The following is a 27,622-nucleotide window of genomic DNA, read 5'->3' as shown; positions in this document are numbered from 1 at the left end:
GTACAAGAGATGGTCCAGGGGGTTCGGAGTCGGCTTTGTAGGTCATGCCGTGGCCCTGCGATCGTCAGATTACTGACTCGTAAGCTCGTTGCGGCAACAGTGCGAGGTGCGACTGGCCACCGCAGCCGTTCAGCCACAGAAAGGCCCGGCAAGGGCACTGGTGGCCTTGGTACAGCTACCTGTGGTGATCGCTAACAATTCCGTTGAAGTAGCGAAGCTCAAGGAGGGACGGTATGAGCATACACGAGCCACCGGAGGTTCACTTCAGGTGTCTGCAACCAGGACACAAGTCATGGTACTGTAAAGGCCCTGACAGGAGCAACCCGTATAGGCGATATGGAGGTGTAGACCATAAGACACAAAGCTATACGAATCCTCCCAAAAGCTTGCTGTGTTCTGTAAAATCTGCGAACAACAAATACCCAACGGGATGCCCGGCCTTCAGAAAAGCGACAGACTCGACGACTCAAGTACAAGGCACTGAAGATGACCTTACAGTTGAGGTCGAAATACGTATCTGTCAAAGGATGCAAATTCTTAGTGGAATTCAAAAGAACAGTACCTAACACGATTATCTTTTTCACTTACAGATATTCCCCTAACAACGCAAGCAACACACTTGTTATATAAAAGTAATTTTACGTAATCTTAACATTGTGTTAGAATTACGTCAAATTAACTTCTACACATCCAAAACCTGCGCTGCCGAAACTCTTGTATGACATGTTGCTTGGGAAGGCCAGGTTCATCATCATCATATATTAGTTAATTGTCCCCAATATGAAGATGCAAGTATTAGCATAAATCTATTCACCAGCATCTTTAGTATTCTACAAAATGACCTAGTTGAAGAAACAAAACTCATATATTTCCCACAAAAAAACACTAACCTATATTCTAGTTTTTAAGTAAATTGTAATACTGTAGATTTGTTTCCTCCCGTAAAGGAGGTGAACCAGCCGTTGCACTAAGGGGATTCAGGTGGCCAAATATCCAAAATTGACTTTATTCAATTTGAGATTTAGCTTCGGTAGTTGAAAGTAGACCACTTGGACCAGTACACCCTAGAATATTAGTTTGCTAATCCCTATACTTATCGAGATATTGGTAGCAGAATGAGACCATTGCCAATTTTTGGTAAAACGAATGAAATGTTCAACATTACATATCTTTGGCTTAGATGAAAAATGTCATACTTCTAGCTTACTTCTATACCTTTCAAATGACGTATTAGACGTAAAAATGTTGATTGTAAAACTATTAAATGATACCACATTGAAAATATCAAATTTTCTCAATACAAACCGTTCCATACAAAAAAAGTTTCGCAAAGTTTCGCTTCGGGACTACTTCTATGTCTTTGTTTAGTATCCCTAGGGGACATTGAAATCAAATTTGGCTGCTACTAGCTGCTATTCTGCAATTCCAATCAAGTTGTCGGCGATGAAACATTTGGTCGTCATGACCGCTTTTCTCGGTAGATCAATCATAGTGCAGTCTAATCTGGTCTTGGATCTCTTAGCGAAGCGTGTTTTCGCGAATTGGAATACATTTTGTAAATAGGAACAGAAATCCTTAAACGCCTAAAAGTATGCAATGCCCTTATAATCTCATGCTGTTCGAACCTGTCGTTAGGTTAGGTATCTCTATTAGAGAGATTTTCAGCCCGAGGCTGGTTCATCTCTGAAACTGTCGTGTTAAAACCTGTTCAACATGCTTTTTTTATATTTTTGAGGCATGAACCCTACAAATAGGAGCAAGACATTATGAAATTGACGCGAATATATTTTTGGCCACCTTTTTGTATGGAGCCGCCCCATAGTGCGTTGACCCTGAAAACTTCTGTAATAAAGAAAAGAAAAAAAAAATGCCAATGCGAATTCGTGGGGAGATGCCAACACGGTCATGATGACCAAGATAAGAAGTGTAATGACTCCTACCGAGTAGTCTCCAGAGATGCTGGAGAGGATTATCAAGAGGCTCTTTCTGCGTCATGATATGATTCCATGGCCGCCTCTCACAAGACCTCCTTTCGTAAGACGGAGGCGATAAACAGAGGATGAGGAAAGTGTGGGGAATGAAAAATCGTTTAGCGTAGTTAAGTTCAGACGGAGTTTCTAACATGATCTTAAAAATAGCTATTGCAGAGGCTGCGGGGATGTTCAAATCTGCTATGCAGAAATGTCTGGACGAAGGAGTCCTCCCAAAGGTTTGGAGGGGGCCTGGTCCTATTGCCAAAAAATAGGGGAAACCACCCAGATACCCGTCAGTATATATACCATGCTTGCTTGACACGGTGGAGGAGGTGCTCGAGAGGATCATCCTCAACAGACAGCTGAGGCATACCGAGGGTGTAGAGTAGAAGATCTTACGAGTAACCATTTTTGTTTACGGAAGGGGAGGCCGAACGTAGACGCTTTTGTTGGCTACAAAGACGGCTGATATAACTTTTCAGCGTTATAGGCGGGTAATTCGCTTCTGAGCAGTAGTGACATTGGCTTTAAGGAACGCATTCAATAGTCCTAGTCGGGCCGCTATCGAATCGAATCGAATACGACGCGCTGGTTGGTCGGATGTGCTTTCAGATGACCTCAGGAGTTTCGCGAGGTTCCATCCTAGGCAGCTAACCAGGTGACCCCAGGGAGATGATTGGCTTGACAACAAAGGGAACGGTTTCCCGAGCAGAGGGGAATATCAAATTAATAACTACGAAATCACAAAACCTGTTTTTATATCTTGTTTTGTTATTATTGAATTATCAAGGCATTACGTTTCCATAACATGTTTTGTTGGACAATCTTATTTTGTTATGACCAAGCAATTGGTATGCAGCCCTTAAATAACATTTCAATATTACATTCTGTTGTGGAACAAGTTTGGTTATTATAGTATTATTGAGAGTGCACAAATACTTTATGGTATTGCTATCTAAACTAAAACAAATTTTGAAACAAAATCTACGTCATTCTACAACGTTATTTACAGCATTTGAGGGAAAGCAACTGCATATTCACTCATCAATTTGTCTTCCTCTTCCATTTATCATTACATCCAAACTGAGACAAAGTGCATGCCCCATATCACTAGCTAGTATTCCGTGGGAAAAAGTTTGCATAATGCACCAGAAAAACTGTTTAACGATTTTTTGAAAAGTGCGCAAAGTTAGGCCCTAGGTGCGCAAAGTATGGTACGCTTACGGTATCACATTTGATAAGAGGTGTGGTATATTACGTGACATGGAGGTGCTGTAATGTGTACAAAACAAAGTCCCTGCTGGGCGGCGCGAGGTTTTGCTAAATTTCTGAAATTGACTGAGTTGTAGCTGAAAAGTACCCAAAATACCAGCCACTGCCCAAGTGGCGCAGTACCCTGCATACATCTACAGTTGCACGCTAACGCCGCTCAGCACTAAAGTGCATAATTTCCAGACTACACCAAAAATGTGTAACCCTTGCACATTTACAAAATCAGCTCCAGTGTCCGCAAAATCGTTAAATTCGCAAACATTTTTGTACAGAATTCTAGCTAGGATTACTAGTGACCTTGGAAAACAAAAAAAAAAATCAAAATTTCACATCTAGACGAGTGTACGAGCTGTTTTTTGAGAATGTGTAACTGTCACACATTTTTGTGTGGTCTGGAAATTATGCACTTATGAGTAGGTCTTACACATTTTAGTGCTGAGCAGTTTTAGCGTGTGTCATAAGGTTCAATTCTAATCTCATCGATCTATATCATCTTCCCCTAAACCGCAAATATAACCATCTCTGTTGTACATATGTACGAAGAGCGAAAGCGATTTGTTTATTGTTTGAAACTGTTTGCCTATCGTACAGGCAACGCTTCCTCAACCACTTGTTGCTAAGTTTCCGGGTCATTAATTGGCTCGGTAGCTTAGTTGGTAAAGCACTTGTCTAGCGAATAAGGGTCGTGAGTTCAAATCTCACCTGAGCTGTGTTTTTCCCAATTTAACCAATAATTTACCCATCTGTATTTGACCACACGGATTGGTATTACCGAAAATTTTCACTTCAAGTGAGACCACTAAAGAAGCCAATTGGCTTCTTTAGCGGTGTTGAGATAATGCCATATTCGGAATCTGCATGAAAAACTGAGCCGAAATCCAAATTTTCATGAATTTTAGTGCCCGGGAACCTATTTAAAAATCAATTTGAAGTTTGTATGGGAGCGATTTCTCGGATCACCCCTCGTCGCATTTTGTACTGGGCGGAGCTGTCAAGCAGTTGCTCAGCTGTCAAAAGGTGATTACCAAAAATCTCTTTGAAATAGTTTTTAGGCATCAAAATAAAGTTCTAAAAATCTGAAAAAAATCATAGTGGCCCAGAAAAAGATGCTCTTTTGTATGAAATCGAAAAAACAATACATTCTTCTAAATTTAAAAACGCAATTGCAGCTGGTCTATGGAAAATTCCACGTGTATGGCAATTCGGGTTTTTTCTTAACTCACGATGACCAGATCGGTTCAGTCGGATTTGTTTTTGATGGAAAAAATAAATCTGGATCAAATGAGATCAATATTGACAAAATCGGAGAAAATTTATTGCAGATATAACCATTACATAGTTTACCTTCTTTATTTTATTGTCTGCTGTTTCATATTATGAAGTAAAAAATAAAGGCATTGCTACTTCTAGAAATTTCATCAGACTCTTCCGTATTTTTTATTTTATTCATTGCTATAATTTGAGTTTTGGGTAAATATAGCATCATAGCTATTGATATGTTTATCTTTGTATTAATTTCCTTCTTTCAATATCCCAGTCCCGTTACGGTGCAAAATTCCTATCACTTTTCTACGATTCCCAATTCTTATAGGCTAAGTAAAATTTTAGCTTCAAAAAGTGATACATCTGCAAATGAGTTTTTTTTTATCTCAAAATTGAGTAAACTTAGTTGAATTTATATGTCATTTTAACAGTACTGCTATTCTAACCTCTAATTATAACGTCAAAAAGTACCGAACAGACTATGTATTACGAAGTAATGAATGTTAGTGAGAGTGGAGATAGCAAATATGGTACCTACTAAATAATTCTAATCAATAAAAATGTCAACTATACAGACAATTCTGCTCAATTGATGATTGCATTTGTCTATTATAACTTTTTTCTTTTGATCTATTATTATTCGATCATATATTGTTTGGCATTATGCCATAAATATCTTTTTTCATTACTAAAAATAATCTAGAATAGAATAAAACTAAACAGCATCTGCAGAAGTAATCATATCGGCATATGATATAATTACCTTTTACCTTCGCATACGTAGGTACGTGTATAATCGCCGTTCTCACAACGCGAACAAAACAAAAAATAAAATAAAAAATCATCTCCGTCTGGAAAGAATCTTTGTCGCCGCCAAAATGCACCTCATGACGAAGCTCAATCATAAATAGTCGACTAGCAACTTTTTCGTCGTTCTCTTTGTTCCGAAACAGCCGACGATGGGCCCTGCGAACGCCACCACTGTTATTAGTGTTACAGTGCACATGTCTGCGCACCGCGATAGCGCTGTTGGTAAGAGAGAGAGGTTCATTGTTTGATCTTGCATTCAAATCTCTGTCTATTTTTGTCCTGCGACTGGCAAATATGAAATGGGGGAATAGGGAAACTGGCAATACGTAGAACCAGTAAAGCTTCTATCGTCCCTCACTGCAAGTGCTGTGATAGCCTCATTGGTAAAGGCGACTGAAAATTTACGATAGCAGGATTGGAGGTTCAAATCCCGTCCATGTTTGTAAGTTTTATAATGAATTCGATTTTTTTTTATGTGACCTATTATTTTCTAAAAATAGAATAACACACTTAAAATAATTACCCAAAAATGAGTAAAAAAAGTTAGTTTTTACCCTAATTTTGCTTTCGGAATGTTATCAATAACTCTTTAATATCAAAATTTGTTATTGAAATATTTCCCATATTCACTGTTATTGAGTTGTTATTGCCACTAACAAAACATGTTATTAAATTGATTTTTCAGGAACAAATTTTTGTTATATGACTTGTTATTTTGCCGCTTATGACAGGCAAGTTTATAACTCAATATGTTATGTTAATAACATGAAAATTACTAATTCCATTATGCAGTTATTTTGCCAAAATAACGCATTTTGTTATGCTGTTGTTATTCTCTTCCGCTCGGGTTAAGGTTAAATTGGAGAAGAAGTACCTTTCCCTTCATTGGCGTAGGTATGAGCAGATCGACGTTAGTTATCAAGGAATATGCAGAATAAATCTCCGATTATTGCACACCTTAAAAACTCGCCAATTGTTACACTCCTCATAGGATAAGCATGGAGTGTGAAACAATAGGCAAGTTTTTAAGATGTGCAATTATCGGCGATACTTTCTAGATTAATGGATAAATGTGATGTCTTTTCAAATGTTGTGTTTTCGGGACACCCTAGAATGCAGTTAAAACGATAAACGAAAATAAACACCTGCACAACATCGTCGTATTTACAAAAACACGCTTCGTGAATGCCATTAAGGCCGCAACATCTTTTCTCAATATCGAAAGTGCATAATTGGAAACAAATTTCGCTGAACAACTACCAACAACCATGTTCTCTGTCACTATCCTAGTGTTTGCCTCTTCCAAGTATGTAACATGTTTCCTTCTAATTATAATCACATAATGAGTAGCCAAGTTGTTAGAGGTGCGAACATATGTTTCGTTCTCGAACATGTTGCCTAATGCTGTACCAGCACTGCTGCAAGATTCTAATTTATGCCAAACAAATCTGCAGCGAAGTTTTAATTGCATTGTACACACGAGTTCCACAAGTATCACAAGCTACTCGGGTATTCGAAACCCTTCGCCACATGTAGAACCACTAACTCTCATCTCCAAGGAACACAACTTACAGAAAAACTTTTCGAGTAGTACGAAAAAGTGTAAACTTGAAATTAGCCAGCCAAATTAATTTTCAAGGCAATCTATTCGCGCCATTTTTCATTCCACACCAGAATGCATGTTCCACGGAATAAATTCTCGCAAACCACATTTTCCACTCAACTTCTCCAGAGAATGTACGGCATTGTAAACCGTTGCAAGGTCGGGACCGTAACTTTCGATACCTACCTACAAAGATTTAAACTTTTCCCGAGTAGGGGAAAAAACTTAACACCGTGTACGTGTATGGCGAAACATTCGTGCACAGTTCGGTAAAAAGTGCGAAAGTTATCAGTTGTAAGGCAAAGACGCCTCAGGTTGCGGTTTCTTCAGTAGCTTAGAGTGCTATACAGTGTTGTACCTAGTACCTTTGCTAGTTGCAGCTACTTGTTTATTTAACTTAGGTTTTTTCTTCATTCGACATCACGTCTTTCGAAACTAGGGTCGGATCTGGAAGATTTTTTTTGCATCCCAGCAGCAGTCACCAACCATGGAGTAATGGTTACAACAATGTTCAAGTTTTAATGCTACTTACCGTACAGTATATACAAAATGCTCCGAGCGCAATAACTCGGAGTAAAGCTGGACTTGCAGCACGTACCACCTGAAACGAAGAGAAAAAAATAGTTATAATTAACGATACCTATGAAATTTAAATAATTTTTGCTCAACTCAACGAATTTTGTTATTTTGAATTTCGTTTAATCAAATTTTACAAATTTCGGTTCTCCTGCACACCACCGAAGATCATCCTTAATACACGTCGCTTGCAAACTCCGAGGGCTTGCAGGTCCTCCTCGAAAATGTCTCGTGTCCGTAGGGGTAGGACTACCTGACTTGCAAGGGTTTTGTACATGGTGCATTTGGTGCGGGGTTGTTCTTCGGGAGAGTATCCGGCCATTTTGCCGAATGTCGTTTTTCCGGACGCCCTTTCACTGAATGCCATCTGACCAAAAGAGTCATTATTGGCCGAATACCGTTTGGCCGAAACATGGTCAAAAGCCTTTAGAAGTGCAGACAAACTCTGAGAGACAATCATAACCAGAAGAATCGTTATACCTATAGTAAATCACCACCGTACATTTGGCACAACGGCGAGGCTATTCACAAAAATGTGTAAATTCAGTAACCGTGTGGCCATGTCTATCTTCAACTCGTTAGTGCATATTTTATCTAATCCAAATCATTCCGGAACCCAATTCAATTATCGTTTCCAACGGGTTATACCGGGTTTGGCTATGATGGAAATATCCATCTCTCGCTCAGTAATTGCCTGGCACAGCAGTTACAAGACTGCACCACAGTTGATTTTTTTTATTTACAGACCTTTTCATCGTATTGGTTCTTCGGGTAATGCACCACAGTGGTTCAGGTTTAACTGTGTTGCTATGGATTACTAGCTGAATCTCTCTCTTGAAGGACAGGTACTTTTGGCCTCCCGCCGAGTTTTTGCTGTACTCGGATTTCCCGAAACAAATCAAACATTTGCAAGGTTCCGTTTAGCCTTGTGCCTCATGTCCTTCTCCACATCATCTGCTAAACTTGCTACTGTCTGGACCTTTGCAGTCAGGACATGTGTCCCGGTTTACAACACCGAAAACACTGATCAACCCACCTTGAGCTTCTCATTCTTCACGGATGCGCTGGCGTCCGTCGTAGGTAGCTGAATCGAGCCTCCTTTGTTCCCTTGTCCTTTGCCACTTGAACTTTTCACTGTTGCTGAAGGACCGTGACTAGCTCCTCCAGATGCTTACATTAGAGAGTTGCTTTAGTTGTGAGTGGCCTCACTTTCCTTGCCGAGGACTTCCAGTTCGGGACGGACCGGCCTTTTTGGGCCCACCTTCCCCATGCTACATGGGCACCTGGTTGGGGCCCGATGGGCTCTATTATTGTCCTTTCGATTCGTTTTAGGCCTTTCGAGTGCCACCAGATTGCTCATCTCTCGACGGCTGCTCGCTCACTTTTGGCGTCTTTATCGGGTTACCCGCGAGTGCGAAGACCTTAGTCTGGGTTGACTTCGACACCTTCTGCTTCATCGTTTCTTTCGCTGCTACTGTTGCCATGAGCTAAAAATGGTCTTGCTTGGCCGCTAAAATCGACTTACGAAGTTTCCCCCACGATTCATTCATCGACGCACATCGCATGAACACCTTCAATTGGGTTCCTTGTTTGGTGGACTTCTACCCTCGGAACGGGTGGTTCGGTAGTCACTTATCTTACCGGCCAGATTAAGGCCTGAGTGTCCTCTGCTTTACATAGGAGTCGTCTCCATTCTACTCGGTCCATGACTGTATGACTCCAGTTATGTACTCTGCGAAGGGGGAGCAAATCGTCCTCCACTTGATCGAACCACCTAGCTCGCTGCGCACCACGTCTTCTTGTATCGGTCGGATGACTTTCAAGAACCGTTTAAGTCGGGTTGCTATCTCACCCATCCACCGTAGCCTCCCGATTTTCGCGGTATGGACGTTGGTTGGTTCTCTCAGCAGCTGATGCAACTCGTGGTTCATTCGCCTTCTCCAAGTCCAATCTTCCATCTGCACTCCACCGTAGATGGTACGCAACACCTTCCGTTCGAAAACTCCAAGGGCGTGTTGGTCCTCTGCACGTAGGGTCCATGCTTCGTGCCCATAGGTACCGGATTACCGGTTTAATCAGCGTTTTGTAGATAGTTAACTTCGTGCAACGGTGAACTTTATTCGATCGTAGAGTTCTGCGGAGTCCAAAGTAAGCTCGATTTTTTGTCACAATGCGTCTCTGAATTTCTCTGCTGGTGTCGTTGTCGGCGGTCACCAGTGAGCCCAAGTATACGAATTCTTCAACCGCCTCGATTTCATCACCGTCGATATAAATTCGGAGTGGCGGGCGCGGAGATTCCACCCGGGAGCCTTTTGCCATAATGTACTTTGTCTTCGACACATTAATGACTAATCCGATTCGCCACTCTATAGTCGGATGTACGTTTCCACCATCGTCTCAAATTTAAGAGCTATTGATATCCATGTTCATCAGCGAAACCAAGCAGCTGAACGGACTTCATAAAAATCGTTCCACTCGTGTTTATCTCCGCTCTCCTTATAACACCCTCTAACGCAAAGTTGAACTGCAAGCACGAAAGACTATCACCTTGCCGTTACCCTTTGCGAGATTCGAAGGGACTCGAGAGTGTCCCTGATACTCGAACTACGCACATCACTCGATCCATCGTCGCCTTGATCAATCGTATCAGTTTATCCGGGAATCCGTATTCGTGCATAATCTGCCATAGCTGTACTCGATTGATTGTATCATACGCCGACTTGAAATCGATGAACAAGTGATGTGTGGGCACGTTGTATTCGCAGCATTTCTGCAACACCTGGCGGATGGCGAACATCTGGTCCGTTGTAGCGCGTTCACCCATAAATCCAGCCTGATATTGCCCCACGAACTCTCTTGCAATCGGTGATAGACGGCGGCATAAAATTTGAGAGAGTATCTTGTATGCAGCACTCAGTAGTGTGATCGCGCGGCTGTTCCCGCAATCCAACTTGTCGCCTTTTATTTGTAGATGGGACACACGATACCTTCCATCCATTCCTCCGGTAATACTTCCTCCTCCAAAATCTTGGTAATGGCCCAGTGTAGTGCTCTCACTAGTGATTCTCCACCGTATTTTAGAACTTGCTTGTTAGTTGATCTGCTCCAGTGGCTTTGTTGTTTTTCAACCGGCTAACCTCCTCCTCAATCTCTTGGAGGTTAGGGGCTGGAATTCTTTCGCCCTGCGCACGTACTCTTAGATCTGTTACCATGCCACCTTCGGTACTTGCAACGTCGCCTTTGAGGTGCTCATCGTAATACTGCCGCCGCCTCTCGACCACCTCACCCTCGCTCTTGAGAAGATTCCCGTGATTATCTCGATACATGTCGGCTTGTGGCATAAAGCCTCTACGCGAGCGAGTCAGCTTCTCGTAGAACTTCCGTGTGTCCTTAGCGCGGTACAGCTCTTCTATCGCTTTGCGATCTCGTTCTTCCTGCTGGCGCTTCTTCCTCTGGAAGACTGAGTTCTACCTGTTTCGCACCTCTCTATAGCGTGCCTCATGTCGCTCTCGTACGGTGTTGCAGCATTCTCGCCCATGCTGCATTTATCTCGTTTTTTCAACTGTTCACATTCGTCGTTGTACCAGTCGTTTCTGTGATTCGGAGTTGCGTGTTCTTTGCCTCTGCGGAAACCAAATTGTGTATCTGACAACATGCCATTCAATTCAACGCATTTGTCCATTCGAAACAGAATCATCTTCTCCAATAATATCTGTAGGCAAGACCACATCACGATTGCACAGTACGAATAATGATCCGACGTGGGTTTCCCTGGCTTTTGGACTATCGCCCTCATTTGCCTCCAATCATCCGAACGATATTTTTCTCCAGGAAACGTTTGAATAAGTTCAACATGCGCCTCTTGGCGACGTCAGGGAGATTTTTCAGAAAATTGAACTTGATTCGATCCGGAATTGTTACATGAAAGAAGAACAAGTGAGAACTCAACCTTCGAAAACGGCCTATCCATGTCGTCCCTATCTTCGGAACGTTACGATTTATTCATTCCACGACGCGTACGGAATGCGGACAAACTTTTTCTATGAACTAATACTAACAAATGCACTTCAAAGCTTGTCTGGGTATGCACTTTTTCACTGCGTAGGTTGTGCCAAAGGAACTCAGTAAATCTATATTAGGTTCCAGGTTACTGATGCATTGAAAAAGATGAAATGGCAGACGAACTTGCTAAAAGTGGTTCCAATTCACAGTTTGCTGGCCCAGAGCCATTCTGTGGCATATCAAAATGTACGATAAAAATGGACCTGAAATGCTGGGCTGAGCAGAGGGTGATATCCAATAGGATGGATGTATAAACTGTAATCAGTCAAAACGATTTATAACACCAAATGCTTATAAATCCAAAATGCTCTTAGAGCAGAATAAGAGACTTCTGTACACTGACCTAGTGCTGGACACTGCCCGAGCAGGTATCACTTGAAAAATATTGGCCTGATGCAGAGTGATATCTGTCGTTTCTGTAACACGAAATGTGAAACCTCGGAACATCTGCTATGCAGTTGTGGTGCTTTATACACGCGCAGGCAAAGAATTCTAAATAGTAGTTGCTTGCTAGTGAGATCTGGGCTGCAGAACCTGGGAAGGTCTTGGGGTTCATTGCACCTGACTGGGGGACGACGCGTCGTCGTGGCAGAAACTGATTACTTGACACATGGTAATTAGTTAGCTACATGCGAATATCAAAACGGGACATGTCACAAAAGTTCAGCTTATTGAATGCAGAGGGGAGCACAGGGGAAGAAAACTAAAAAGGTCAGCATTGACTAAAATTCTAGCCAATATTGATATTATTTGGTTTGGACAACCCTGATTGCATCCTTAACAGCTCACGCAATTAAACATTCCGGGAAGCTAATTTAATTTGGCTGTTCCTGTTTTTTACATTCTTTTATTTGATGAGTCAGACTTTCGTGTGGAGACTACACCAATATACTTCAACTTTAGCTTGCAGTTAACCTCAACTAGGCTCAAGTACAGCATAAAAGAATGCTTTAAATTCCAAGTGTTTCAGCTGATAATTCCGCAACCCACAAGGGCATGTACAACTGCAGCCATGTATGCCAAGGCACGCTTCCACGCCGCAGGCCATGGGTATGCAGTAACTGGAGCCGACGTCAAGCGGCAGAGGTGAACCACGAGAATTAATGGTACTTTTCTTAGCGTTTCCTCTACTTGCGTGACGCCGGAAAAAAAATGGTAGCCGTATTACAGTCGGCAATAAAATTCCTCAAATAAACCTTTTCTTAGACCGAAACGCGAGAAAAATCTGCTAAGCTTGCAGTTCGGGTGTAGCACGGAAGCCACGAGCGGATACTTGCCGCCGCTGGCCAAAAGTTATGGCATGCTCGAGTACGAGTACAAAGTACTTGTCTGAGTTTGTCAGTTTGTGGCTGAAAATTGCTACCCCGACCGGAGAGGAGCCGCAGCGACAGAAGGGAAGTGGCGATAGCATCGTAGACACGCAAACGCTTTACCGCACTCATGTTGCGGCCAGCGGCTTTGATGGTTTGGCGGAGCTCATTAGACGCTGGCTGACCGAGTGTCATAGGCTGTCTTGGTTTTAACATGCCTTTCCTACAGGCGCGGTGCGGTGCGATGCGATGTGATGCGATGGAAGCAAACTATTCTACCCTTGGGGTGTTTGGTGGAATATGAGGAAAAAGTTCTCCAACCGGTAGACGAGAAGCAGTCCTAATTTGATTTTAATTACGGATATTTTAATTTGAAGCGAACGCTAATGAAGTGGTTTACGATGGTGAAAGGCGCAAGTTAGGTGCTTGGAAGTCGGTCGTGATACAAACAGGACTATTAGTGGCTAACTTTCACGCTGTTCGGAAGCGGTGATATTTATGAGGTTTTTCTAATTTAGGACGCTGTACTAATTGGAATCGTGCTAGTTTTATTGAATTTCCTGATCGAACAGATAACAATATTTGCATAAACTGAAAGTGCGAATCGTAAATGTAGTTGTAAATATACGATTACCCACGAAAGCGTGGACATTGGCCAACTAAATAAAATCAAACCTATTAGCAGGGATGGAAAATGTCACGAAAAAATCATGGCAAGTTGGTGACTATCGGAGCTGTCGAACTACTAAAAGAACCGTAATCCGATGGCTAATTGATCATTCAAGTCCAACGTCGGTGTTCGAGGTGACCTAAACTAACTGACCGTTCGAGCCTGTATTAAGTAGATTAGCAATATTCACTTCTTTTCTCGATCAGCCTAGATAGTGTCGGTAGCGATTGTCTTAATTGGCTAAGAATAACACTAAGGACCGCCTGTTCCGGTGGTGAGAGTCCACTAACAGGTGACCCCTAATTCATGGTATGGTACGGCTTTATGCTTACCGTGCCTAGAAATGAATGGTTAGGCCTGTAGAGTACCAGGGCACCCTCCACAGTATTTTGCCCTTAATGCGCTTAACGGAGCAATGGTGCAGTGGGCCTTGTGTTTCTCAGCTGCCCTTCTTTGGTCTCAAATTTGAGACTAAATAAGGGCGGGATTATGAAAATGTTGTAATTATTTTAAATTTTTACCTATATAATTTCGCATTATGCGATTTACACAGTGTATTCTGTGTATCCTCGCCTTTGACGTTTTCCAATCGATACTGGTTTTATTGCTGCTGTTATTTGTTATGCTGTGATTGCGAAGAGTTTAATCGTGCCTAGTATGGGTAATGGCTACCGTTACGATAGCTCAGATCAATCTTCAGTATAAAATAACAGCAACGATCAATCTTTGCAGACTTATGCAAAATGGTATAGCTCAAGCGGCCTTAGTCAAAGAACCTTACTTTCGTGAGGGGAATTTCTATCTAGAAAACCTTGTGAATCCGGTGTTTGCTACTTTCTGTAAAAAAAATTGCAAACTCGCGTGTCATGCCGCGAGCCTGTGTTCACAACGCAAACGTTGCAACACTCATCTCTGAAGTAACCACCAGTGATGTATGTGCTATCACAATTGATGTTTCTGTTGGAAATCTCAACCGGAAATACGTCTATTGTTCGGTGTATTTACCGCATGATGAACCGTGCCCTACACGGATGCTTTCAAACAAGTCATCGCATACTGCACTTCAAAAGGCCTTCCGCTAGTTTTTGGCAGTGATGCTAATGCTCACCATATCATCTGGGGCAGGTAAAACATTAACTTGAGAGGCTCCAGTTTGATGGAATACTGAAGTAGTACAGATCTTGCATTACTTAACATTGGCAACCGCCCAACCTTCATGGTATCTGCTAGAGAGGAAGTGTTAGATATTACGCTTTGCTCTAACAGAATTAGTCACGAGTTGACCAATTGGCATGTGTCAGATAAAGAATCTTTATCTGATCATCGCTACATTTTTTTAAAATTCATTTGCATGTTACTTGGCAAACTTTGCGTTTCAGGAATCCCCGGTCAACCAACTGGGATAACTGATTTGGTTGCGGCCAAATTTCATGGATACTCACCATCCATTGACGCTCCAAGTGATTAAGATACTACAACGTGTGATTAAGATACTACAACGGCCCTGATCATGGAAGCTTTTGAAGAAGCTTGCCTCCTACGGTGTGTGAAGACCACAAGTGGAACCCCTTTGTAGAACTCTGATCTGGCCAAGCTCAGGAAACAATGTAGAAAGAGTTGGAACAGACGACATTTGGCTGGATCAGAGGCTTTCAGGACAACTCACAAGGGCTACCAGAAAGCTCTTCGATTTGTTGAACGATCCGGTTGCAAAAATCTTTGTACAAATGTTTTCAGTTCGAACGAAGTCTTTCGGTTGAATAAAATGCTTGCAATATCTAAGGATTTCCAAATGAACGAACTTCGTTTGACAAATGGCGTTTTCACTTCCTCTGATGAGGAAGTTCTGGAATGCTTATTTAGCACACACTTCCCCGGATGTGTGGATATATCATCTTCGGATGAACCTGATGTTTTTTCTTGTAGTTATGATTCTTTAGCTTCGGTTCGGAGTATCATAACTATAGAATCGATTGAGTGGACAATAAATATGTTTGCTCCTTTCAAGTTTCCCGGAGCAGATGGGATATATACTGTTTTGCTTCATAAGGGATTTGTTTCTTTCAAACATGTTTTGAAAAAACTACTTGTTTGCAGTTTTGCTACAGGATATATTCCCAAATCCTGGCGGAATATTACTGTCAAGTTAATTTCGAAAGTGGGTCGGGCGTTGTATGGAGAAGCAAAGAGTTTCCTACCTATCAGTTTGACCTCTTTTCTTCTGAAATGCTTAGAACGCATTGTCGATCATCACATCCGTGATGTACATCTGCCCGACGTGCCACTTCATGTGAATCAACGTGCTTACCAATCTGGAAAGTCCACTGTAACTTTTTTACACAAGGTTGTTTACGATATAGAGAAAGCATTCACTCAAAAGCAATCTTGCTTGGGTGTTTTCTTCGATATCGGTGGTGTTATTGACAACGTGTCGTTCGATGCAATATTGGAAGCCGCACGGAGTCATGGGTGGCGAAGTATCAACATGCTGGTCAGAGCGTTGACTGGCCACTTGCCGACTCAACTATCACATGACAAATATTCGGCAAGCTGATCCATGTGTATGTGATAGCAGTGAATCCTATTATGGAACTTCATATTGTTTGATATGTAACTGCCCAGTTTTTGCGCATTTGTGTTTTTCGAGTACTCGGTTACACTTATTAAGTCAAACTGAGTTCAGGAACCTGAATCTTCAGGACGTTATGTTGTTCTTGACCTGCTCGCTGTGGTAAAGAGCTATAGGCTCTCATGCTTTATGCGTTATCACATTGCCCTTTTCAGAACGCTGTGTGAACCCGTTGTGATACGTTTATGCGTGTATGGTGATCCTATTCCCTCCCGAGCAGAAGGGCATACCTTACAAATACCGTGCAAAGAGCAACCTGTGTTTTAATACCTCAAGTTGGTATTGCTATATTATTCTGATGTGAGAACACCACAATAACAAAGAGCAACGCGATGTGAGATATCGGATCAGGAATCTCGTTGTCCGTGTATTTTTCGTGCCGTTTTAACGTGTGATATTTGACAATTTTTGTATGTTCGTGTAGCTCTCAGGAAGTTCTTTAAGACGGTTCTGTTCTTAGAGCTGTGAGACAATCTCTGTACGAGTGATTTATGTTGGAAGTTTTTATCGAGAACCCAAACAACGGCATCAGATAGGATTGTATTGTTACTTCATCAAAGCCCGCGCCAGGGCAAATGTTGAGGGGCGACGAGGCGCAGCATGCCATTATGACGACTGTATTGTGCAATGTATGCCTGCAGAAGATCGTTGCTGAAAACGAACGTGTTTATTGCTTTGGTGGCTGCCACAAAATATTTCATGCTAAGTGTTCCGAGCTTAACTCTGCCGCTGTGTCTGCATTAAGACAGAATGTTGGGCTGAAATATATGTGCTTTGATTGTCGCAAAGATCAAACCGACCTTCATGCATTGAAAAACCACTGTTCCGAGATAGCATCGAAGGTAAATGTGATGAGCGAAACTATCGATGGATTCAACACGAAATTGAATGAAACGGTCAAATCTAAATTAGACGACCTTCAAAGCTCGCTGCAAATGCATTTGAAAGAGTTAATTGGAAAGGAGATAGCAAGTATTCAGTTGCCGAAAACCGATTTAGTCACCAACATTTCGTATGCCGATGTTACTCGTTCTTTACTGAATGCCCCCACAGCACTCAACAAGAGAAAGGGATCTGCTACCCCCTCTAACTCTTCCTCTCATCGAATAGATTCCAACACTCCAGTTGGCGCTGCTCCTCGGGATAGATTATTGTGTGCCAATGATGATCATGATGATGACAGAGGATGGCTTCGCTCCGGAAAACGCCGAAGGATCAAGTCTACCACTGTTGTAAACAGTGGTAACCTCGTCCCTAACCAATCAAGGCCTACTGAAGTTGTCGTACCACCAGCCCCTAAAACAAGCATGATAACGAAAATCGAACAAACAGTATTAATAAAACCACTCAATTCTCAGTCAGTCGAAAAAACAAAACATGAAATACAACAAAAGTTAGACCCGGTTACTTTCGCTGTCAAAGATGTTCGCTTTAAGAAGTCCGGCGAAGCAAGCATACGCTGTGAATCTAGAGAACTCGGTTTCCGCTGCCAAGGAACTACTGTCGAATTATTCTGTCGAAATTCAGAATGCACTTAAGCCACGAGTGAAAATCACTGGATTTGCTGAAAGTGTGACACAAAACGAGTTGGTTAGAACGATGACGAAGCAAAATGCATCCCTTCAGGACCTTAAGGACGAGGAAATGCATGTCATTCGACTGAAGAAAAATGAGAAGCACATCTCAAATCCCATGTCTGCGCTGATTGAGGTTGACTCAAGTCTATTCGTGAAGCTGGTAAAGCTCCAGCGAGTGAACATAGGTTGGAACCGTTGCCGAGTTGTAGAAGACATAAATGTTAACCAGTGCTACAACTGTTTTGAATTTGGTCACAAAGCGCGTGACTGCACTGCTCCTGCCTGTTGTCCCAAATGTGCCGACTGCCATGATTTTGATGAGTGTGAGTCCGATTTCCAAAAATGCGTGAACTGTTCAAAGCACAATAGAGAACGGCATCTTGACGACGAAAACCAACTGGACATCGCTCATTCTTCTTGGAGCTCCAACTGTCCGATTCTTCAGCGTCGCCGGAATCGTGCCAGGCAAAGAATCGATTATTCATCGTAGCAAACAGAAATTTGAAGCACTGTGTCGTCAAGGCGTATCCCCGTAGTGCTTCCCAGTTCGTACCTCCCTAGTACCGATTCACCATCGTGTCGAACAGTGTTGTCATCAGGCGACACCTGTGTTTTTCCAGGTAATGATTACATTAGTATATGTCCTGCCGAAGCAGGCGAAGATGCTACACACAATCTTATGAGGTACCTATTGCAGCCGAACTGCTCAAACTCCGACCCATCGTCAGGCCCTACAGCGCTGTCATCTGGCGACACCTATTTCAGGCCAAACATTTCAATAGGTCCTATCTGCGTTTGAGAGGCTCTCTTTGTTTACTTTCTCTTTCAGTTATTGCAATGTAATGGTACACTTTTCAACTATTTTTGCAGTACAAATCAAAAGACGCATGTTTTAACCATCGTTCAATGCAAGGAGACAATCATAATAGAAATGAACAGCTGAGATATTAACGAAAGAGAGGGAAACCAAAGAGAGCCTCTCTTCTGCAGATAGGACCTTTAGACATGTTTGGCCTGATTTGATCTCCATCTGCGATGACAACGAGGACATCTCTGGCGACAGCTATGGTTTCTCAGGTAATCATAGAACAAGTATATGTCCGGCCGAAGCCGACGAAGATGCTTCACACAATTTGACCCATCGCACATTGCAGATGCACCAATCGACCAACCGCTCAACAACTATTGGGTGTTGTGACAATAACTGTATCGACAACGTGATTGGTCTCCGAACGTCATTTGAGGATTCATCACATCTGCTTAAAATCTACTAACAGAACACACGGGGGTTGAGGACGAAAACGGAAGAGTTCTTTTTGTCCGTATCGGAGATGGATTACGACGTCATTGTGCTGACAGAAACGTGGCTGAATGATCAGCATTTGTCTACGCAGTTATTTGGTAACAGTTACGCTGTGTACAGGGACGACCGCAATTCAGTCGTCACTGGACTATCTAGAGGAGGCGGAGAACTGATTGATGTTGCTAATTATCTGTCTTCGAGTCTAGTCCAGGTTCGGACCGTCGCTGAATTGGATCAAATCTGGGTCAAGACCGAGTTGAACGAGTGCAATGTGTACATCGGCGTTGTGTACTTTAGCCCGGATCAGGCCACTACCACAGCTACAATTGAGGATCATCTTGATACAGTGAGGGCTATCTCCGAAGCCACTTGCGCCTCAGATATCAACATCCTCTTCGGAGATTATAATCGACCGAATTTAGTTTGGACCAAATCCCCTTCAGGCTTTGCCTACCCAAACCCAGTTGAATGTCGCTTCACCGCTGCATGCTTAGCCCTTTTACATGGCATGGCTGTATTGGATCTTAAACAACTGAATGTGATCAAGAACTCTCTTGGTCGTACGCTAGATCTGGTGTTCATCGGTGGGGATAAACACAAATCCTGTGAAATAGTGCCAGCTCCTGAGTCGCTTGTAAAGGCGGATTCATTTCATCCTCCGATGATTTCTCTCCTTAACTGCTCGCCTCCAGTCCGATTTGAAGAACCTGATGACACTGGAGTGTTTAATTTTCGTAAGACCAACTTTCGTGCGTTGAACATAGCCTTGCAAAATATGGATTGGTCTCGACTGGATACTACTTCCGATCTAGACGCTGCAGTTGCAACTTTCAACAGAATCCTTACCGATACGTTCCGTGACTACGTTCCCGTTTTCCAATCCCGCCCTCGTCCACCTTGGTCGAATGGTCAGCTTCGGCATTTGAGGCGAAAACGTGCAGCTGCTCTCCGGCGCTTCTCAAACAACAGAAATGTGTTCACAAAACAAGCGTTTTTGCTAGCTAGTAATAAGTACAAATCGCTCAATCGTAAACTTTATAACCGTTATGCCAGGCGAACTCAAGATAGTCTGAGACGAAATCCTCGACACTTTTGGTCTTTTGTCAACAGCAAACGTAAGGAAAGTGGACTACCACGTAGCATGTTTCTGGGATCAGAAACCGCGAATTTCTTGCCGGACAGTTGTAACCTTTTCGCAAAACATTTCTCGGGTGCCTTCCATCAAAATCCAGTTAATCCGGAGTCCATTAAAAATGCACTCAACAGCGTTCCTACAGATGCAGTGGCCATAAACCTCTGCGAATTTTCCGATGAAGATATTCTCTTCGCGATCAGCAAGTTAAAGTCTTCGACTAATGCTGGACCAGATGGAATTCCACTGATTGTTCTGAAGCAATGTGCAAGTTCACTGTGCACACCATTACGTATTAATTGCAACAAGTCGGTAACACTGGGAAAGTTCCCTGAGAGTTGGAAACTTTCAGTTATGTTTCCTGTTTTCAAGAAGGGAGATAAACGAAACGTACAGAATTACAGAGGAGTTACTTCATTGTGCGCTGGGTCCAAGTTATTGGAGACTCTTGTGAGTCGTGTGCTGTTATCTGGAGTGAAGAACTATATCTCGACGGATCAACACGGATTCTTTCCTGGAAGGTCGATCAACACCAACCTCGTTGAATTTACATCACACGCTATAAAAGTAATGGAGGCAGGTGGTCAAGTGGATGTCATCTATACCGACCTGAAATCTGCTTTCGATCGGGTGAACCATAGTATTCTGCTAGCTAAAATGCAGTGTCTGGGTGCTACTGCTAGATTTACCTCATGGCTGCAATCATATTTGGACCATCGTGTTCTTTATGTCAAGATTGGAAGTGCAATCTCTGATTACTTTCATGCCTGTTCTGGAGTTCCTCAAGGAAGTAACCTGGGCCCATTGCTTTTCTCGATATTTTTCAACGATATCTGCCTAGTACTCCCTGATGGATGCAGACTACTCTACGCGGACGATCTTAAAATATATCTGCTGATTAAATCTAAGGAAGATTGCGAGGAGCTACAGCGACTAGCAGATCTTTTCGAAGACTGGTGCTTAAGAAACATGCTAGCTATAAGCATCTCAAAATGTTCCATAATTTAATTTACGCGAAGGAAAACTCCCATTATTTGGAATTACAAGATGTCCGGGATCCAACTGCAACGAGTCTCTGTAGTGAAAGACCTTGGAGTGCTACTTGACACTAAGCTATCGTTTGTGGAGCATTACTCTTCTATCATCGCTAAAGCTAACAGGAACCTCGGCTTTATATTCAGGATAACAAACGAGTTTCGTGATCCGTACTGCTTGCGCGCTTTGTACATGTCATTGATACGTTCTGTACAGGTATGTTCCGTTTTTGTCACTATCCGTTTTTATCACTATCCGTTTTTGTCACTATCCGATTTCGTCAACATTTCATTCCGTTTTTGTCAACACTAAAATTTTTGTCAAATTTATTCCCTCGAACACGAGTTATTTATAGCTTAACATTAATCTTGAGGCAATGCATCCATTAAAGAATTTGAAACAACTACCAATAATGACATAGAAGACGTATATGCTACAGTGCTTTTAACACATTTCAAATTCAGCTATAAATAATGTTAATTAATGCTTTCTCTCAAGCATAATTTTACTTCTTATTTGAAAATGAGAAAAATTAAACCAATGGCCCAATATAAAATTTAAACCGAGCCAATATAATTAATAAAATTCTTACAGAAGCTGGCAGGAGGTAAAACGTGAATATCAATATCATTATCAACAATTTTGTCGTTTTGTAAAATGGCTCAATCATTTTCCAAGTGTAACAAAAGTTGCTTATCATGATAGATCAATAATAGATGGGATGTGCATATAAAACCATCAAAGGACGGATTCGATTATCCGGCAATAGGAAAAAATCACCATGGATAATCGAACTTTTTTTTTATTTCATTAGCCTATTGTGTTAGGGCACAATTGATGTCCCTTCCAGGGATTGCTCCAGGATGTCCATCTGAGTATTCCTCCAAGAACTTCCTTCTGAAGATCCTTCTTCTCCTTTCTTCTTATTATTATTATTATTATTATTCTTTACGACTCTACGTATCAACTGAAACTTGGCCTGGCACTTCTAGTGTTCTTCAAGAACTGAAACAGTTTAGGGCTTTCTTTGCCTGTCCTTGCCTGAATTTTTCCACTACAATCTTTTAAGCAATACTTTTTTAAGTGAAATAAATTTCACGTGATTTTGTACACGTTTTCTTGAAATTATGCGATCTGCTGAATTCTTCTCTCCTGGTCGCTATTTTTTCCGACGGTGCTCAAACTTCTACCAGAGATCTCTCTTGTAATCCTTGATAGCCTGTCGAAATTTTCCAAACCGAAACAGCTATATTCACTAGCCTAACAGGAGATTCCTATAGAATTTTATCCAAGATTTCATCTTTCGTTTGCTCCAAAAATGCATTCTTGATTTTCTTCAATGATTCCTACTAGCGATTCTTGTATTCCTCCAGATTCCTTAATGGTTTTCTTCTGAGAAATCGTCAGGAAATAATTCAGAAGTTCCTTTAAGTGAATTAGGAGTTAAATCTTTCAGAAAAAAGTTTCTCAAAGAAGGAGTCGAGGATCTTGGAAAACGATCTTGGAATTTCTCCAGCAACTCCTGAAGGGTTCCAAGAAGAAACAAAAGATTCCCAAAAAATCCCACAGAAATCCCATTATTTCTGAAAGTATGCCTCGAGGAACAATTGGATGATTTCTTAAACTTCTGGAGGATCCACAGGAATAACTCCCCGCATATTTCTATACAGAATATCATCCCCGAAGAAACTTCTGGAGGATTTTAGGAAAGAATTCCTGGAAGATTACTAGACTAAACTTCTGGGAGATTCCCAGGAAATGCAGTAAGAAATCGGGGATAATTTTTATTGTAATATTATTTTTATCAACTAGATTTTCAGCCCAAGGCTGGTTCATCTATAGTAATCATGAGAAAATAACATAGATGAAAGATAGAATCGTATTGGAAAATCTCTGAAAGTTCCAGCAGGTGTAGACTGTAGATGTTTCTACTGCGCATAAATACCAAAACAAAGTCAAAAAATATCATAAGAAAATCTTGAAAGAATCCAAGAAAGAACTTCTGATGAAATTCTAGAAAAACTGTTGAAGGAATCCCAGAAAGAACTCCTGGAGAAATATCTAAAAAAAAAAACAGGAGGGATTTCAGAAAGCAGTCTTGGAAGAAATCCCATAGGAAATTTTGAAGAAACGGAGAAACTCCTATATTTCAAAAATAAAATCTTGGCGAATCTCCAAAGCAACTCTTGGATGAATTTCTGAACTAGGACTAAATCCCAGAATGATTTTCTTAGCTCACCTTGTGCATCAGGGCCATTCCAGCCCCAAACCGTACACAACGTCAGCGAGCTGTTCCCAACATAATACATAAGTATGGTTAATAAATTCCAATTCCTGGTGGAATATTTGAAGGGATCCCCAAAGAAACTCCAGGAAAAATTTAAAAAGAGACATCTGGGTTGATTCGAGAAGAATTTCTGAAGAAATCACAAGGGGCAGAACCTCTTTTCTCTAAAAATGCTTTAGGCGCTGTCCATAAATGCTACGTCGTTTATGGATGACCCCCTATTGAATTCCAAAAGATAAACAAGCGACATGGTTTAGGTAACCTACAAGAATTCTGGAGCAACTTCTTGGAGAATCCAATATTCTACACGGCAGGATGCGGTGGGCTGGGCACGTAGCTCGTATGCCGGAGGAACGACAAGCTAAAACTATATTCAGCAGAGAACCAGGTAGCGGTCGTCGGCTTCGTGGTAGGCCGCGCACACGGGCGTTTTGCAGTTGAGGATGACCTAAGGGCCCTGAACGTTGAGGGTGACTGGAAGCGATTGGCCCAGTACCGAGACCAGTGGAGGCGAATGCTTCATTCGGCGTAGACTCACCGCTACGAGTTGTAGCCCATCAAGTATCAAGTAGTATCCTAGTTGAAACTTTCAAAGGAATCTTTTAAGATGAAAATCGTGGAGAAATGCGTTCCGGAAGGAAGTAAACATATCCTTTTTTGTTAGGATATCTAAATTACGTTCTTGGAGTTTAATCATTCCTGGAAGTATGTCATATTTCAAAACGTCATTACGGATACTGGAACGGATACTGGAACTGTGCCATTCTTGCGTTCAACGAAAATAAATTTCCAAAACTGTGGTCACAAATGTGGTAAAAACTTCTTTTCGATGTCACAGTCAGAAAACTGTAATTTGATCTGTGCTACCAAGATGTGCTAAAAGATATCAAAAAACAATTAAATTTCATAATAAACTGCATATTTTTACTTCTGGAATGTGTTCTACAGTAAATCTTCCAATTTATATAAAAATGTTGCAAAATATTTTGTCAAAGAAAATTATTCCGTTTTTATCACTATTCCGTTTTTGTCAACTGAAAATCGCGGACCGTGTTGATAAAAACGGAACATACCTGTACTGGAATCGGCGTCTATTGTGTGGTGTCCTTACACTGACATCTGGAGTAGACGGATTGAAGCTGTCCAGAAGCGTTTTATTAGATATGCCCTCAGATTTTTACCCTGGAACAATCCCGACAATTTGCCGCCCTACGAAGAACGCTGTCGCCTTTTGGACATGGAAACGCTTACAAACAGACGAATTATTGCTAAAGCAGCATTTGTTGGAAAGCTGCTATTGAACGTAATAGACTCTCCCACTCTACTGCGACAAATAAACATCAATATTCCTCCTCGGGTATTAAGAAACAACGACTTCCTGCGGCTGGAGTTTCATCGGACAGATTATGGCCAGAATGAACCAATTAGGGCAATGTGCATCGTTTTCAACAGTGTCGTCAGTGTATTTGACTTTTGTGTATCTGTAGATAGTTTTATAAGAAGACTTAGATGAATGTTTATTAGAAATTAAAGCTTTCCAAATGTTCATGTAGACCTTGAAGTCAGATGGACAAAAATAATAATAAATAAATAATAAATAAATAAATAAATAATAAATAACAAATGGAGGTATTTGAGCAAAGTTAGGTATTGATGTGGTATTGATGATTCAGCTGGGAAAATAACTGAATAACAAGATTTGTTACTACATCATAGAGCTATCGAAAAATGTTCAATTTAATAGCAAGACATGTTATTACCAACCGCTACCTCCACCAGATGTGTAGTGCAAAGAATTTATTTGCTTCATTAAGTGAAATTAACAAAACTCGCTACGTTTCACTAAATATCCTACATCCAATGTTCAACAGTTTAGACACCGACAGTTCTATGTCAACCCAAGCGAAAAACGATTAATCAGAATTATCCGCTGAAGAAGACTCTAATACGAGTCGAAACGTTGGAAAAAATCTAAAACTATCGTATTAATTCCCCAAGACTGCAATGCCGAAGTTAGTAGCGTTATAACTTTGTTATTGCATTCCTTCTGGATAACAAATAAAGCACTTGAAATTTATGGTATGCCTTCATTATTGAAATAACAAGACTTGTTATTTTTCAGGTGTTATTTATACAAAATTATGGCATTCATTATTGTTATTTTGCCTCTTATGTCCACCTAATGAAGAGCATGTCGAGGTAGAATGTTATTTAAGATAAATACCTCGATGTGTTATTTTGTTGCTATTCTTTTCTGCCGAGCAAAGTCTGACAGCAAATTGAAAACAAATTTTGATGTTGTGATATTGTAAATTATGATAACTCAGGTTGTTGTCGTTTTGGTCGTTTTAACGGTTAAAACATCAAAAATGAGAGCAGAAAAATGTTCCCGTAAGAGCAAGTTGAAAACAATTCCTGTTATCAGTGATAGCAAATTGATAACTACTTTTGCTACCAGTACGAAAAAATGAAAAAATCGTTAAATATAGGGGTTTTCGATTGATATGAAATCCTGAATGCCATAAGATAATTACACTAATGATATACTCTTAGAGTTATTATACAAGGTTGCCTAGAAGTTTTAAAATAACTTAAAATTTTTTTTTTAAATAACTGTTTGAAGTGACAGCAAAACGAAATCTAAATTTGAAATCATAGGGTATTGGTTCCCTTATTAAGCATGTGGCTCCCATATTCATCCTACGAAAAACTAAGGATTGAAGCGCTGTCTGTTTTGTTTCTTATTTTTGTATTTTTTGTTAGAAGTGAGCACCTATGAAAACAAAAAGAACGGAATCAATCGGTGCCGTAATCGCTTGTTTTCGAATAGGATGAATATGAGAGCGTGAGATTACTGATGGCACACGTACCCTATTAAATCAAGCCAAACTTGTATCAAAATGTGATATCAATTTGCTGCTGAATACAAATCGAGTTTTCGATTTGCTATCATTTTGTTGTTAGACTCTGCTCGGGTTACCTTTCCTTTTCCCTGTCCCATATTTTTTACCTTCCCTTCTCCCTCAGGTAAATGATGAATAGGCTCGTGTTCATGGCAATGGCACAAATTTTCCAAATAGAGGAGAACGTGCCTCTGGATCTACTGATACCTGCACCCAGGGTCTAATTGATCGCTTAAGTCCAACGTCTGTGTTCGAGGAGACCCAAACTCCAAGTTGTAGGAATCGCAAATGCTGGATGATTGAAACATTCGACGTATTCGTATACACTCTGAAGGAGCTGAAGCGAAAGCTCGATCGTAAAGCGTGGGAGGGTACTTTCGTTAGATACGTGCACAAAGATTTTCACATCTGGGACCCAGTTAAGAGGACGGTCGTAACTGCACGAGATATAGGCTTGTGAAAGTCGAAAATCACAAGCTGGAGAAGAACGTATCTGGCAGCAGCTAGCAGCCAAGATGGAAATTGCGTCGAGCAACCGAGAAGTGGACGTCGAAGACCGCTGTGTTGAAGACACAGCTGAAGAAGATTCATCGGACGACGAGTTCAATAGATTCGTAGAAGATGAGGAAGAAGTCCAAGCCCCGCCTGGTTCTCAAACCAGAGATGGGCGGCCATGGCGAACACAATCGGCGACAATCTGGTATAATGATTTTGATGTGGAATTCGCTAGCTTCATGCTCGACGACATGAACTTTGTAAAGGATATAACCAACAATTGTCAAACAAGCTTCTTTTTTTTTTCAGTGAAATATTTTTAGGAGAAAACCACCCATTTGAAAATTATCGCTATTGTAATCCCTACCCTGCATTAAAATGCAAAACTCATGTCAACGTCGTGTCCTTTCAATTTACGCCGGTCTTGCGGAGGTCTCGTAAAATGTATGAATTCACCATTTGGAGCAGCACTATTCCAATTCCAAGAACTAGTTAATCATCCTGGGAAGTGGTTTACAGTTGGATGGTTTCTAGTCCACGTTGCGTTGGTTGACGGACCACTCCGACCGAGAAGCAGTAAAATTAATGTGGATGCTCTACTGCTATGGCTCCATGGTCTAAGCGAAGCAGTAAGTCTTCTCCAAAATGAATGCAGCAATGGGAATTCTTTTCTCTTCCCTTTTGAGTGACAAGATACTGTGTGGTTCCCATGACATTCATAA

At 41.3% G+C, this 27,622-nt stretch overlaps 1 protein-coding gene across 2 annotated transcripts in view; it reads right to left on the bottom strand.

The window, feature by feature from the left end:
* The window catches only part of LOC109414240 (uncharacterized), a 357,064-nt gene that overhangs the window by 123,653 nt on the left and 205,789 nt on the right, over positions 1–27,622 (bottom strand). For both annotated transcript variants that reach the window (XR_009997784.1, XM_062852084.1), the window contains exon 7: positions 7,454–7,522. Coding sequence is in view for 1 of the 2 variants with exons in the window: in XM_062852084.1 (XP_062708068.1) it covers positions 7,454–7,522 (69 nt within the window). In the remaining variant the exon portion in view is untranslated. The remainder of the gene's footprint in view (positions 1–7,453; positions 7,523–27,622) is intronic.

The sequence above is a fragment of the Aedes albopictus genome, chromosome 2 (genome assembly GCF_035046485.1).
Source record: "Aedes albopictus strain Foshan chromosome 2, AalbF5, whole genome shotgun sequence".
Lineage (NCBI taxonomy): Eukaryota > Metazoa > Arthropoda > Insecta > Diptera > Culicidae > Aedes > Aedes albopictus.
Note: the sequence above shows the minus strand (reverse complement) of the source record. Positions and strands in the feature narration are given on the sequence as shown.